The 15,954-nt window shown below is 37.6% G+C and overlaps 1 protein-coding gene across 1 annotated transcript in view; it reads right to left on the reverse strand.

Moving 5' to 3' along the window:
* Window positions 1–15,954, reverse strand: part of LOC113230918 (protein bicaudal D) — a 29,702-nt gene that overhangs the window by 11,157 nt on the left and 2,591 nt on the right. The window contains exons 3-4 of the mRNA XM_026465028.1: window positions 3,288–3,512; window positions 1,841–2,078 (exon numbers count right to left, since the gene is read on the reverse strand). Of these exons, the coding sequence (XP_026320813.1) occupies window positions 1,841–2,078; window positions 3,288–3,512 (463 nt within the window). The remainder of the gene's footprint in view (window positions 1–1,840; window positions 2,079–3,287; window positions 3,513–15,954) is intronic.

Consider the following 15,954-nt stretch of genomic DNA (forward strand, 5'->3'; position numbering starts at 1 on the left):
GTTTGTTGATTGTTATTAGATTTTATTGTACCAAATTACACTACACATTAAAAGAACTTAATACAATGTGCAAAGAAGACTTAACCCGTAGGTTCCTTTTATTGGCCAAAACAGCACTAACTCACTTTGTTGTAATACTGTACACGAAGTCACGTTTAGAACTCTGTAGGCAGCACCCAGTTAATAGGGATTAGAATCAATAATTTAAGTATCGAGTCTGTTAGCTCATAGCTTGGTAGCTAAACCTCTAAATGTTTTACCTAATAATAATGAAGGTACTATTTGACATTTGAAATTCAATAAAAAAAAATTAATAAAAATCAACATGTTTCACGCGAAGGTAGTAGGAGTACTTAGAATTTAAGACATAAAATACTAATATGTAGAATTTAAGATATAATTTAACGAAACTTTGCATCTGTATAGGTTGAATACTGCACTGTGAATATCAGGCGTGGTTTTAAAGTAAGTATCGTTTCCAAATTTGGCCGCTGCGTCTCTGCGGTTGTGGTATACGTACTTACATTTGCTGGCAAGACACAAACGCAATAACGGCAACTTTCGACCGTGTTTTTTTTTTGTTTATGTGTATCCAAAATGCCTCCGCCTATTAAGAATCCCGCCAAATGTGAAATACGCAATATGATTCGTTTTATCGTGCAATTCAACGTCAAGTCTGTAAAGTGTCGGGACAAAACATGAGCGATGAAATGGTACCCTTCTGTCAATACTGAAGATTTTGTGCAAAAAGTTGATGAAACTGACAACTTGATCACACTTTATATAATTCTGATCCAACGCCCAGGGCCCAAAGCGTATTCCTGCATTTGAAGAAGCATCTAGGTGGTCAACGCCACGGTGATGATGATGGTGGTATAACGGCCGTGTTGCGGTGATTGTGAAATTAGGTGGCACACATCTATGACTACGGGATTCAAAAGCTGGCTGTATGACACGATAAGTGCCTAATTATTGGTAGCATTATGCAGGAAAATAGATTAAAGTATAGGCTTGCATGTAATATTAAAATTGTTACTAAAAATTATTTAAAATCCAAGCCTCCATATAGTCCCCCGATGATGGAAAGGGGAAAGCGGAATTAAATCATGTAATTCCATCGCACACTCTCCGTGATATATCCTGTAAAATACCGATAAGCAGGCAACTTTACGGCGGTGTTCAAGGCTCTGCAGCTTCGCCTCTACTAATTCCGAGTCACCTATAAGCCTCTTGACACGTTTGTCTATTGAATCCAAGGTGGCCAGTTGGCATTTAGCAGAGCCATTCCATAACTGGCAGCAATACTCCATACACGACACGACTTGTGCTTGATACAGTTGAAGCAATTGTGAAGGTCTGAAGTAACGCCTCACCTTAGAAAGAATGCCAAGCTTTCTGGCTGCAACTTTGGCCATGGATTCAATGTGTCTTCCGAAGCTCAGATTGGACGACAGGTAATTCCAAGTGGCTGAATAGTAACGTCCGGTAAACTTGCCCAACATGCCAAATAACGAATATACGGCTCACCCCGATTTTATGCATCAATTTAATAGTAGTACGGACTACAGAACGTCTGAGTTATAAATATAAATTCAACATTATGGCACTCACGATAAGACTGTCAAAAGTATGAAATTTCAAACTCAAGAGTGGTTACACACGCGCGCGCGTTTTTAAGCAGCGATGCAATCGCGCGTTTCACGAACGCGCGTATGAAGTTTCATACTTTTGACAGTCTTTTCGTGGAGAAAAGAGTAAAGACTAAATGTAGACGATTAGCGATTCGCGTTTGCATCGCTGCTAGAAGTCGCGGTATATAACCGCTCCAAAACTGACTTACCTCGTATACTATACGCCAAGTTAGTGATGTTATAAGCGGCCTCTCGGCTAAGGTGGGCATCCAGTTCTTTCTTCGCCGCGAATTTAGCTTCACGCTCCGCTTGCAACGCTTCAAGCGCTTCGGCGAGTTGTCTTTCGGCAATACGACGCAACGCTGCGGTTTCGTCGGCTGCGGCGCGCGCATTTTCCGCCTCTTCACGTAGCTGTCTGACTTCATGTTTTAAGCCTTCAAATTCGACCTGGAATCATCGGCATATTGCACATGCGTTTGGCAAAGTAAAACAAATATTATCACGACGTATGTAAAAGTACCTTAAGGTCGCTTTATAGTCTCATTGATCTTTTAGAGCAAGTTTCTTTAGGGATTCAACACACTTATCGACACGGAATCGCATTAAGCTGGTCAAATAAATCATTATGTCTGTGTAATAAGAGCGAAAATTACTCTATGCAGTTCGCGTCGGCGATCTGAACGTAAGCGAAACGCGCAGACTTTTTAGCTTTTAGTGCATGTACATAAAGGTTTTTCTGACCGGCTAAGATAAATGTGATTGACCTATTGAAATTGACCTATTGGAGCACGTATTGGATACACGTATCAAAAGTTCAGAGCTTTTTGTTTTAATTTCATAAAAGTTCACTTTTATTTTTAAATAGGATATTTAATTACATCTATTTTATTATATTGTCGTGCACAATTGTCATCTATTCCAAGCTAAAGAGTGTTACAATATTAAATTAGTATTAAGCACATGGTACATGGTTTGTGAACTATTATTGTATCTAAATAAATAAACAAAGATAGGAATTTAATGAGAGGTTTCAGGAGTTCTAAAATTACCCGAAAGATGGCAATAAATAAATATGATTATAATAATAATAACGCACACACTCATGGCCCCGCACTAGAGAGACCCTGTAACACGGGTGCTATGGACACACACATAGACAACAACAAGTTACACCCAAACCACGAGAAATAAATGTAGGCCATACTAATATTTCTCATCATCATCATATCAGCCGGAAGACGTCAACTGCTGAACATAGGCCTCCCCTAAAGATTGCCAGACTAGCCGGTCGGACGCAACGTGCATCCATCAGTTACCCGCCGCCCTTACCAGGTCATACGTCCATCTAGTAGGGGGCCGTCGCACTTAACGCCTTCCGGGCAGAGCACACAGCTAGTAGAACTGACGGCCGTTGGGGCTGAAAGGTTCTCGAATAGAGACCACGAACCGAAATATTACTTCCCGGGAATCAAACCTGGGACCCCTCCGTGCCAGACCAGCATGGCAACCATCCGGCCACGGAGGCAGTTAAAGTTATTTCTTTTTTAATTTATACTTTGACATGGACTGCTAGGCCAACCCACAATGCAATTGCTGTCTGTTTAATTAAGTTTCCCGCCATTTCAAATGACTCATAACTTACGAAGCTATACTTACTTGTGACGACCTAAGAGCTGAGACTTGCTTCTGCAGCGATATATTTTCGTCTTCCAAGTCTCCAATATCAACTAACAATCTCTGTTCTCTCTGCCTGGCTTCTCTTAGCTCGGCCCGCAGCGCCACTCTCTCTGATTCCCTGGTAGCTTTGTCTTGTCCGAGCTCGGAGCTCTCTGCTAGAAGTCGGTCTCGCTCGCTTATAACGCGATCGAGTTCATGACGCAACTGTGAACAAAATAAACAAAATAGTTTATTGTAAGCCAAAACAGGAAGAATAACAAATGTAAAAATTCCCAGTTGAAAATTAAAAAAACACGTAGTGACTTTTTAAGAGACTTCAAAAAAAGGAGGAGATTCTCAAACCGACCGTATGTTTTTTTTTGTATGTATGTTACGCGATAACTCTGTCTTTTTTGTGAATTGATTTTGATGATTCTTTCTTTTGTTGGTGAGAGGGTACCTCAGTAGTGGTAACATTTAAATTTGAAGAAAATACTCCACCTCCAAGAGCGGCAAACAGGGGTATGAATGACTTTTGAGGTCGGTTTTTTAGTACGTAACATTATTAAATTTGTGGTTGCGCTTGTAAGGCTCAATTTACATTGCCACGGAATGGAAGCGAATTTCTATAACCATACAATAATGAATCTTATGGCAATTGTGTAACTATATGATACATAAGAGCCATAAACCAGGTGGCGTGTATTCCGGAGAATTTTCGGGCAGTCTGATGAATTCTCGCAGCTACCGTATAGTAATTAGTTTGTACGTTACCTAGCTAGGTAATTTCACAAGAGTTGATAAGAACAACGCTTGCGTAGACATGGCACGTGGAGAATCTGTTCACGGCCGTAGCGATAAATACATTTAATGTAACTGAGACCAGAACAGACGGGAACTAATTAAAAAAAGTTAATTTCCCAAATTGATCCTACCGAGAATCGAAACCAAGACCTCCTTATCCAGGTAACCTATCACAAACTCGAATTTTTTTCCGAAATAACGTTTGTTCGAATTTTCACGATTAGGTTTTTTGGTGGTAAGCGACACTATCCATAACAGTTGCAGTGCCACTCAGAGCATTAAATCGCTGGGGTCGTAAAATGAGGGGCACTGCCACTGCGCCCGTCACCCTAAGACATAAAGTTGACAAATCCCATGTGCCGTAAGTTCGCCACCGCCATTGTAAGTTATGTCCTTTGGTGCTAAAGGGGCAATACACTTGCAATAATTATTATCGTGCGTTATCATTCTGCTTTATAATGTAAACCACCTGTTAAACAATACATATACAAAAATTAAATTCAAACGTAATGAATATATCCTATCAAATGTTCTACCAAATTTTGCACAGCCGTTAGGAACGCGCTTGATAGAAACAGATGGATCATCCGCTTCAGAAGCAGGCACGAAGTTGTCCACGATCCTCAGACATGAAGGAACGACTAGAGAGAAGAGTTCTACCAAAGATAGATAGTTAGTTTTGAAAAGATAGATATGAATATGAAGAAGATAGATAGTAGATAGATAGTTTTGAAAAAATGTCCCAAAGCATCATGACCGACGTTCTAATCTCCTTCGAAACGTAGTGGCATTACCCGAACACCCAAAAAGCGTCGTGTTTTAATTATACCTTGTTGAAACAAACACTTTGCGGATTGGCGTCTATAAATTAGCCACGCGATAGACGGGGCGCGGCGTGGCCTCCAATTTAGTTTACTTTAGCTTCGCCTAGCCAACGGACTAACAAATGCTATGTGAAAATAGGTCATATTTTTATTCGCATAAATTTCAATTCGAATCGTAGTAAATTTCTACAGGTCAAATGAACATTAGATAGGTTAATTAGGATATATTGCACCGTCAATAATAAAGGGATGTATGTATGGTAGAGTCATATTAAAACTGTTGAAATAGATTGAATAACACAATAACTTACAGCCCCGTATCTACATTAGTTTCGATTATAGTGACCCTCCCTACCGACCCTTAGGGTATACGAGAAGGGCACTATAACCTGTGCGCGCACAAGAACCTTATAAGTTCAGGTTCTGACCCCAAATCAGCCAATGTACAGGGTTGTCACAGACCTCTGTCACATGACTTCATCCGGTTCTTCGAGAGGCTAGTGCCTCGGGTGAGCCGCCCCGGGTGCACGTACAGTACCCTCCCTATTTTCCAGATAGGTACCGGAGCTGGAGACACGCTCACTTCCCGTTGCGCATTGCACAACTAGCAGTTGCCACCGCTAAGCCGTCCACTCTAAGGGTCGTATTCCAGAATTAGGGTCGTATTCTACTCAATGCTGAAGTCAGGATTTGAGCAGACTTGAGTATGATTTCAAGCACTGGAAATACGACCCTAATGGCAAGGACTTCAGTAAGATTTTCAGTGCTCATTGCAATACTCAAGTCCTGACTTCAGTATTGAGTAGAGTTCTGGAATACGTCCCTAAGTCCACTATCAAATCTCCTCATTGGTGGCGGAGATGTAAAACACGCTCACTTCCCGACGCCGAAAAACGACATCTCTCCAGTTCCCAATAACCTAAGCCACTGGAGGGACCAGAGGATATCTAGCTTATCCTCTACTAGTTCTCCGGGCTAATCCGGGCCGGAGATGCCAGTCGCAGTGTACAATAACGTACAATCAAGAGCTCACTTGGCACTTTGTATAGTTTTTAATATAAACGACATAGAGTTGAATTTAAATCTAAGTGTCAAGGTTGACGTGCCCTTGATCGTTTACGAAATAAAAACTAATATTTTTTTTACGTCATCAACCCCTTTTGAACCATTTCAACACGGAAGAGCGCTGATGTCTGAAATACAGATAATTAAATTATCTAGTTCAGACACAGACGTCCTGCCCTAAATGCAATATTGCAAGCTTAACACTGTCAATGTGAAATTTGTCTGCAAGTTTCTGTAATAAATAAATTTATTTAATATTATTATTATTTGTACGTGCCTATGCTGGACACGGGTCTCTCAGGCGAGGATTTAGGTCACTAGGAATAAACATTATCCTCCCCAATTAAGATAATTTATTTAGTTTTGAGTCGTTTGAGATTAGAAATTCAAGTACCAGCTGCACAGCCACGTCAGTTATCAGAGAGCGACATAGAACCGCGACATATCGCGAACCGAGAAAAATTAAAGCCGCGAGAGTATTGTCAAGTCGCGTCTTCACAGCATGCTATCACTACTGCATTATGGTCGCACCTTTTTTTTATAACTTGCTTAAATTTGTTGAATAATTTTTATGTATTTGTTATACAAAACAATAGAAATACTCTTTATTTATTTGCACATAACACAAGTCAAATTAGTGTTGTTTGACAAACAAAACACAGGGTGGCCTTGGTAAAAACAGTCTCAGTCACGCATCCTTGAACCTCCTCCAGTATAAGGAGACTAAAAATCGATAAACCATGATTACGACCAACGACATGTCAGGCTAAAGAAATTAATGATGTTAAGAAATAAGGAACCGTGAATAAACAATGTTCTACAATAATTGTAAGGAAAAAAGTAGAATTTCTTTCGTTCTACTAAATATCGAATGTGCCAGTTGTTTAGTGCTGTCCAGCAATAAATAACATACAACCAAACTATCACCACGTTTAAGTTACTGACTTATTAAATACATAATATGCACCATGCACACGCCGGAGTGGTTATTAAAAAAAATTACATATAGTTCAAGTTGTTTAAGTGAATGTGAATAAATGTATAATACACCTTAAATGTACACCTTAAATGTGTTTGTATGCCTAAGCTTTTATAGGATACAGTGAAATTATACTTATTTTTAACCGATTTCAAAATGAGGAGGAGGTTCTCAATTCGTCTGTATGTTTTTTTTCGTATCTATGTTACGCGATAATTACGCGAAAATTTTTGAATTGATTTTGATGATTTTTTTTTGTTGAGAAGAGTGTACTTCTGTAGTGGTCCCGTTTAAATTTGAAGAAAATATACAATCAGTGTTTTCATAAATAAATGAATTAGGTATGAATAATTACAGGGAAGGCTTGTTGCTCGCGAACGAAAATATTTGTCTATATTAAGGACTAACGCAAACCGGCAGACGGCAAGGCAAAGGACATTTTTATGAACGTATATATTTTATGCTAACACAATTGAAATTGTGTTATTTTCGTGAAGATAATTGCTTCAAGTGGTGTTTGGTTCAAGTTTTTCCAGTCCCAAAACTGTTTCGTTTGCAAGCGAAAATTGTACCGTTCCGTATTATGCTAAACCCCTTTTTTTGTGAAAACCTTTTGTTTATAATAAAAAATATATTGAAGCCTATAAACACTAGATCAGTCGTGCAATCAAGTCGGCAGATAATACATCCAAAATTGTGAAGTATATTACGCGCTCAACGGAGGCAGTGACTAAGAAAGCGCCTAGAATAATAGAACAAAAAAAACTAATTTCAATTTCCATTCTTGTAAAGAATTTTTCCCAGTATTAATACAGTGAAAACAGAAAGGAATGTTTCGGTTTTAATTATACGTATCTCTCGAAAATATGTCGTGTGAACGTCTTTATTGAAACATAGACATAGTTTTGAGCTTCTTTAAATAGTCCCGAAGAAGTCTTAGAAGAAGAAGTCTTAGAAGAAGAAGAAGAAGTCTTAGAAGAAGAAGTCTTAGAAGAAGAAGAAGAAGAAGTCGAAGAAGTCGAAGAAGTCGAAGAAGAAGAAGAAGAAGAAGAAGAAGAAGAAGAAGAAGAATTGAATTTATTTAATCCAATGTTAATCATTTCTTTACCTTTGTGGCCGAACGGTTACCATGCTGCCACGCAGAGGTCCCAGGTTTCATTCCCGGGCCGGGGGAAATATTTGTATGGCTTACATTTATTTATCTCGTGAATTTGGGGTAATTTGTGGTTGTCTATGTGTTTCCATGGCACCCGCGACACACGGTTTCCCTAGTGCGGGGCTTTGATGAGCGTGCGCTTTATTTATTTATTTAATTTCAACATGTATAAGGAACATATGCCCAGGAATTTGTTCTTTTGTTGAATCCAGTAGCGCGGATGAATTCATTATTCAATCGCACGTTTAAATTTTTAAGAATACCGTTGCAATTACAATAATAATAAAAAATATAGTAGAAAAATAAGTCATAATAACATAGTAATTAGTAGTTTAGTTAGACTTGTGATATACGATATGATGACGTATGTACAGTAAAAACGTGAATGGCAAATTTTGAATATCAACCGAAATCTCATTATAGAAGGGTATATACTGGCCACTTAAATCAATTTGTGACTTTGTGAAGACGAATGTCAAGAATAGCTAGTTTATTTTTATTCGTATTTACTGTTCAAAACTATGCAAGTAGGAGTACTGTAACGTAGCATTATCGTAGAGTGGAGAGCAGACTTCCTGCTGATGCATAATTACATTTGCAACGACATGCGGGTGCATAATGGACTCTCGTAGACACCACTCATACTGCTACGCGCGTAGAACAATGCTGTTAGCAGAATATAGGGTTCTTAGGCTTTCGCGATTGCTACAGAATGGATTGTTACACAGTCAGTCGTGACTTGTAAAGGGCCCGAACTGTTGGTTTGTTTGAAAAAAACAATAGCTTTATTGAGTTCTTAGGTTTTCGCAATTGTTACACATAGGAAATGAAACTATTTTTCCGGATTTAAATCGTGTATATACAAATATTTTTACTTTTTTGTTGGGAACTGTAAAGGGCCCGAAAGGGTTTGTTTGAAAAAACAAATATACGCGATTTAATTCCGGAAAAATAGTTTCATTTCCTAATAGCTTTATTTCCAATAATATCCCGATATTGCATATATGGCAACCTCGGTGATGGATGATTACGCTAGTCGAGGATGTCTATTTTAAAAATAAACTTAACTAAATTGTACTATATTAAATAATTTTGACCAACATGTTTTTCGATTTTACTGAAAATATTGCTAAAGTTTATTGTGGCAGTAATATATTATAGATTTACAACAAGTTCGTCCAAAAATATCGATTTTTTGTGAGGAATCAAAGCCATATCGTACCCGCATAGTATCATCTACCTAAACAACAGCATAAAATATTTAAAAAGATTTTTCTCAAATAAAAATGGGTAAACGCATTCAGCAGATCAAAAACGTTGGAAATCTTTCAAAGTAGCTTATTCCTAGCTGATTCAATGTTTATTATTCTGGCATTGAGCCAAAGCCGGTACAAGTGTCAACAGTGCTCCATTATCAGTGTAAACAATACGTGAAATACGATCATTCTTTGGGTCGACCCTTGTTACTTTACTTGACGTATTGACGAAAGTAAATACAACGTGTGACCTTCCATGTGAATATTTTAGTGGCAGTAGAGCTTCTTGTGAAAAGGTTGGTCCAGGGAAGTACTGCCACCTTTAATTTATATTAATTAATACGTTCCGGTTTTGAAGGATAAGGGTGCTGGTGAAATTACAGGCACTGTCAACTTGTGTCTCAGGGTGATGGGCGCGGTGTCAGTGCCCCTAAATTTTTTGCGTTTTAAAGCTCTGAGTGGCACTGTAATTGATATGGACAAACGTGTCGTTTACCACCATGCGCACGACTTATTCGTCCAGACCTTGGTATCATAAAGAAAATTCAAACTATAGCAATACAGGTTTCCAAAAAACAGGAAAAAGTATTATGAAGTATGTATGTATATTATAATAAAGCACACACTCAACATGGCCCCGCACTAGGGAAACCCTGTGTCATGGACGCACACATAGACAACCATGAATTACACCCAAACTCACGAGAGAAATAAATGTAGGCCATACAAATATTAGTAGGGACCTCTGTGTGGCATTCCAGTATGGTAACTGTTTGGCCACAGAGGCTGTTAAGAAGTCCTCAGAACTAGCCCAAAGTGGATTTAAATCCATTTTGATTCGGCCCTAAGGCTCCACTTGTACGTCGAGGAATCCGAGGCAAAACTGGTACAAACAAGGTGCCGCGGAAGGGAATGGAAGCAAATTGTTGTAATGAAATTGGACATACATACATACATATAACTTTATGCACTTTATGTGAATAAAGTGTAACGTACAAAAAGCAACCGCGAGAATTCCCGACACCGCGCGAGAATTCTCCGGAAGACACGCGACTTGTTTTTTTGTTGCTTATATCTAATTTTTATACACATTTCTACTTACACAACTGTAATAAAGTTCATTATGCTATGGTTTCAAAAATTTTACTCTAGCCTAAATCACGTTACAATAGTCGTATAAGCGGCATAGAATTGGATTTAAGTCTTAAGTGTCAAGCTTGACAAGCTCTTGACCCTGTACAACAACAGCTTAACCAGGTTAACATTTCTAAGCTTAATTAAAATTTGTATTATTGCGTAATTGATACAATTAAAAAATCTGTAAAATAAAAATCTGTAAATACAGTTGTTCATATTAAGAAAAGTTAAAAAATGTTTCCTTTAAATAAAATTCTCTATCTTAAGTATTTAAGGAAGTTCCCCTTCATGTCCCATTGATTTCTTTTAACACCACATTAGGGTTCAATCGTAAAAGAACTACATCTCTAAAGTAGTGCCATTATAGTATAATAATAGTAACATTAAATACATGACGCATTGTCCGAAAGTTCATGCAGATTGAAGAGGACGAAGTAGGATCTCATTCTACACGCTTCACATAGATACACACCACACTGCATTTACTTGATTTCAATCCGTAAACGTGGTTCAAACCAGCCAACGGGCTGAGAAAAATATAGAACATAATAAATTATTATTAATAATGTGCCAGACAACCATACCCTATATGTCTGTGACCATGCCAATTGCCTGGTCTCAAACTAGAGAATTCACTAAATCTGAGGCACTTCCCAGAACAACCAGAACCAATTTAAAAAAGTTCATTATGAGTCATGATGATCAATTGGTCCTACCGGGAATCAAACTTGGGACCTCCTTATCCTGCGCCCACAGTGGGCCACCGAGTATATATCTTATTAATACTACAGTGTTAATAGAGTAATTAATTGTGATTTCATTTATGAAACTTTTTGGGCTGTAATTAATTTACCTAATCATTAATTATTTGCGATGTCTAATGATAATTAAACTGCCAACAGATCCGCGCCAACGCAAAGGCGTTGTATTAGCGGCATGGCAGATATAAGCTCTTGTTATCGCAAATAAAACAAACGTAGAAACAACATTATACCTCACCACCTTCATTCATTTTGTTCCAGGCATTCCACAACACTTAAATCAGATATCACATACAGTTGGCACATGTAATCACATTATTAAACACTATACGCACTGTAGTCTGAAAAAAACTGCAGCCCATTGAGCAACTCGGATCAAGGCTAGGGAAATAATTTTATTTCTGGATCAGTAGTATTCGGCGCTTACGCCATTCGAAACATTACATCACGCCCGATAAAGGTCTTTTTCGTTTGCGCACGTTCATTTAAATTTCACTGATTAGTTTCGATGATTAATGCAGCTTGTAACCTTATAACTATACGAACTACAAATGCACTGTCATCCTAAAGTGAAAGGGCGTATACGACAATTGTTCATACAAATTAATATGAAAAATTAAAAATATGATATGAACTCAAATGCCAAATGTCGTTTACGACCTTTCTCCTTAAAACATTAATATTTATCTCACTGATTGTACAAACTTGTTAAATTATATGTTTTCTTTTAATAGTGGAAAAGTAATGGACGTTAGCGACGCCGGCGTCTCCCGCGCACAAAGTGAATCACCACAATTGCTCTCGTTTGATTAAGCGCGAGTCGCAGCTGGGATGGAGTTAATAAGATGATGAGAACACTGACTCCTCTGTTTTATTGAAGACTAACTTTTTGCGATTGGTGCTTAAAGTAGGTTTTGTATAGTCCTTGTGAAATTAGTTTAAATCCCTTGATCATTGGGTCAAAGTGAGCAAAACCACTAACACAATGTAAATGAAGGCTCGACAATTGGCCTGTATACAAATAAAACCAATTAGAAGAAAATAGCAATTGATGTAAGCGCCAATAAATTATTCAAAATACTTTTTAATTTTTTAAATCAATAAAAATGTACTTCATAATTAGAAGAAAATATTGGTTCCCCAAAAATTTAAATCTTACTTTAATTTAATAATTATTAATACAAAGACCAAACACTCAGAAGATGTCGGTTCGAACCCGGCCGGATCGAAGGAATTTTTTCTGAGTGTTCGATCTTTGTAACAAACTAGTGGAGTAATTTCACATAAAAATAATTGAATATCAATTCACTAAAAACTTAAATTACTTTAATGTTTTTTTTATTATTTCTTAGCGTGGCTTATTCAGACTCTTTGCAGTCCTATATGATTACAAATAGCAATTTATGTATAAACCACTAAACTTATCTATAAACACAACTCAAGAGCCAAGGTGAATAGTATTAAGGAACAGCTGTAGGATTGTTTTGGCTGTGATGGTTCGTACCTTCTCCAGCTGAAGCGTACTGTCGGATTAGAAATGAAGAGACCACGGAAAGAATGATCAGTCATTTAAACCCGTTTTTAATAAATACCGCCACCCAGTTCGGTAAATGCTGAACGTATTTTGCAGAAAACGGCTAATAAGGTTCAATGTCGTGAAACATTAGTTTTTACTTTCAGTCATAAAAATGCTGGCGACTAAATGGTATAAAAGTTAAAAATGGTTTATAAATGGCACCCCTCATGGAAGAATGGCTTATGTGGAGTCAAAGTCAAAGATTATTTATTCCATAGGTAAAATAAATTTACACTTGAAAACGTCACATTTAAGCTACTGCTCGTTCACTACGCCGACCTCCCTGAGAAGAACGAGCAAGAAACTCTAGGGATTGCTCTTTTCAAATAAACTTAAATGCTATGGAATACACTTTGAATCTTTGTGTGGATTCTGGAGCCATGTCGTCTTTCCATACATCTTTATCTAACACGTAGTCTTCAATTTTGTAATATGATTTTTCGATCAAAATATTTTTAATGTACTTTTTAAACTTAGGAAATGATAAACTTAATATATAAACTTTTATTAATAATAATTAATTAATTATAAACTGCCTCCGTGGCCGAACGGTTACCATGCCGGACTGCCACGCAGAGGTCCCAGGTTCGATTCCCGGGCCGGGAGAAATGTTTGTATGGCTTACATTAATTTCTCTCGTGAGTTTGGGTGTAATTTGTGGTTGTCTATGTGTGTGTCCATGGCACCCGCGACACAGGGTTTCCCTAGTGCGGGGCTATGTTGAGTGTGTGCGTTATTTATTATTTATTATTATTATTTATTATTATATATGCTCCGGAATTATAATTTATTGTAAAAACGTATACAGTTCCCCATAAAAGAGTTGTTTACCTTGGTTAAAGGAAATCGTGGTACCATGAGTTTGGACTTAGCTCTAACGTTAATATTATGGATGTCTTCTTTCTTATTGAAATTATGTATATTTTTACGGGCATATAAAATATTTGAGTAAATGTACTGTGATGCCACAGTCATGATACCAGTCTCCTTAAACTTTTCTCTGATATAAACCCGAGAGCCTAGACGGTACACAGAACGAATCGCTCGTTTTTGCAAAACAAATATGGTTTGAATATCTGCCGCTTTACCCCACATGAGAATCCCGTAGGATATTATACTATAGTATAGAAGTAACTAAAGTAAACTAGTCTAGCAGTACTAACATCGGTAAGCTCACGTATTCTGCGGACTGCGTATGCAGCGGAGCTTAATCTGCTGGCCAGAGACAATACATGTGGAAACCATTGAAGTGTACTATCTAAGGTCACTCCCAAGAAGACTGCTTTATTAACAAGGTCTAACTTTTCTCTGTTTATTTCTGTCTGTGTGTCTGTTGTGTCTGTTATTTCTATTTGTGTCTATGCTTAGACTAGTCGATTTTACGTTAGGTAATTCAAATTTAACACATTTTGTGTTCTTGGCATTAAGCAATAAATTGTTAGCATTAAACCAATAAACTACCTTAGAGAGGGTATCATTAATATGGTCGTAGTTAATGTCATGTCTGTCTGTTTTAAAAATCAAGGATGTGTCGTCAGCAAACAACACTATTTCGCAATGGTCCTTAACAAAGAATGGCAGATCATTAGTATAAATAGATATAAGAAGAGAAATAAGAAAGGTCCAAGTATTGAGACCTGCGGAACACCCATTTTTACTGGAGAACCCAAAGAAGTCACTCCATTTATGTCTACATTCTGAATTCTACTATTGAGATATGACGAGACAAGTTTCGACGCCTGCCATTTACACCGTAATGTTCCAGCTTCCTAATAAGAGTAATATGATCAACGCAATCAAATGCCTTTGAGAGGTCACAGAAAACACCAATAGCGTTCTGGGACCTTTCCCAAGCATCAAAGATGTGTTTTAGTAACCCTACCCCCGTATCGCTAGTCGATCTACCACTAGTAAACCCGTATTGTGCACTATGAAAAATATGATTCCTACAGAAATAGGACAGTAATTGAGCTAGCATAACCTTTTCGAATATTTTACTTAAAGCTGGTAAAATTGAAATGGGCCTATAGTTGCTAGGATCAACTTTCCTACCGCTTTTGAATAAGGGACCTTGCAGTATTTCATTAAATCGGGAAAAACACCTCCGTCAACGCACCTATTGAAAGCTACACCTAACTGTGGGGAAATAAGATCAATAACTGAGTCTATAACTTTAGTTGATATGCCCCAGAGATCTTCAGTTTTTTTAACATGTATTGATTTAAAAACTTTTATGATGTCTTGTGGATTAACTTTAACGGAAATTAAATAAACTGCCATAAACGTTAACTTTTTCCTTTAGGAGATCAATAGCAAGTGAAGGGGAGGAATTTAATGTATTTGTTCACAGCAATTTCCGAAAATAACGATTCAAAAGCTTGGGCTACTTTATCTTTAGATTTTATAAGTTTGCTATTATTGTTACATCAAAAACGTTTATTGCTCCATTTGATACAGAAAAATATAGCCCACATCCTCTCCAATTCTTGTAAATCTATCTACAATATTAGTCGATAGAGTTACAAGAATTGGAGAGGATGAGGTTATTTTTTATTGTATCTTTTGGAGCAATAAACATGTTTGACGTAACTCCACGTATGCCATTCTGTTTTTTACATTTATGTTAGCATTGACTTTATTTTAAGTAGTACATATATGTGCCTGTCTTTTTCAACAACATTTGAAAGTTCTCAAAATTAAAAGTTCTTTTCTACTAAAAGTCTCCTCAAGTGACTTTGATCATTCTTTCCCTGGACTCTTCAAATGAGTTCCAACATTATATGTCCTACAGCTAGCCACGGGACTCCTTTAAGGAAAGAATTTAGGCCATAGTCTCCCACGTTGATCCAATGCAGGTTGGGGACATCACTCATTTTCTATGCGTTGTGAACCTTAATCGGGCACGCAAGTTTGTCGCAATGTTTTCTTTTATTTTTTTTTTATAATATCAAGGGAAGGGACGAACAAGTCGTGCGCCTGGTTGTAAGCGACACGCCTATCCATAACAGTCCCACTCAGAACTTTCAATCGCAGATCTCAGGAGCACTGCCACTGCGCCCGTCACCTTAAGACGTAAGTGGACAAGTCCATTTACCCATTACGGGTATTT

Source organism: Hyposmocoma kahamanoa, unplaced genomic scaffold (genome assembly GCF_003589595.1).
Source record: "Hyposmocoma kahamanoa isolate Upper Pololo Valley unplaced genomic scaffold, ASM358959v1 64, whole genome shotgun sequence".
Taxonomy (NCBI): Eukaryota; Metazoa; Arthropoda; class Insecta; order Lepidoptera; family Cosmopterigidae; genus Hyposmocoma; species Hyposmocoma kahamanoa.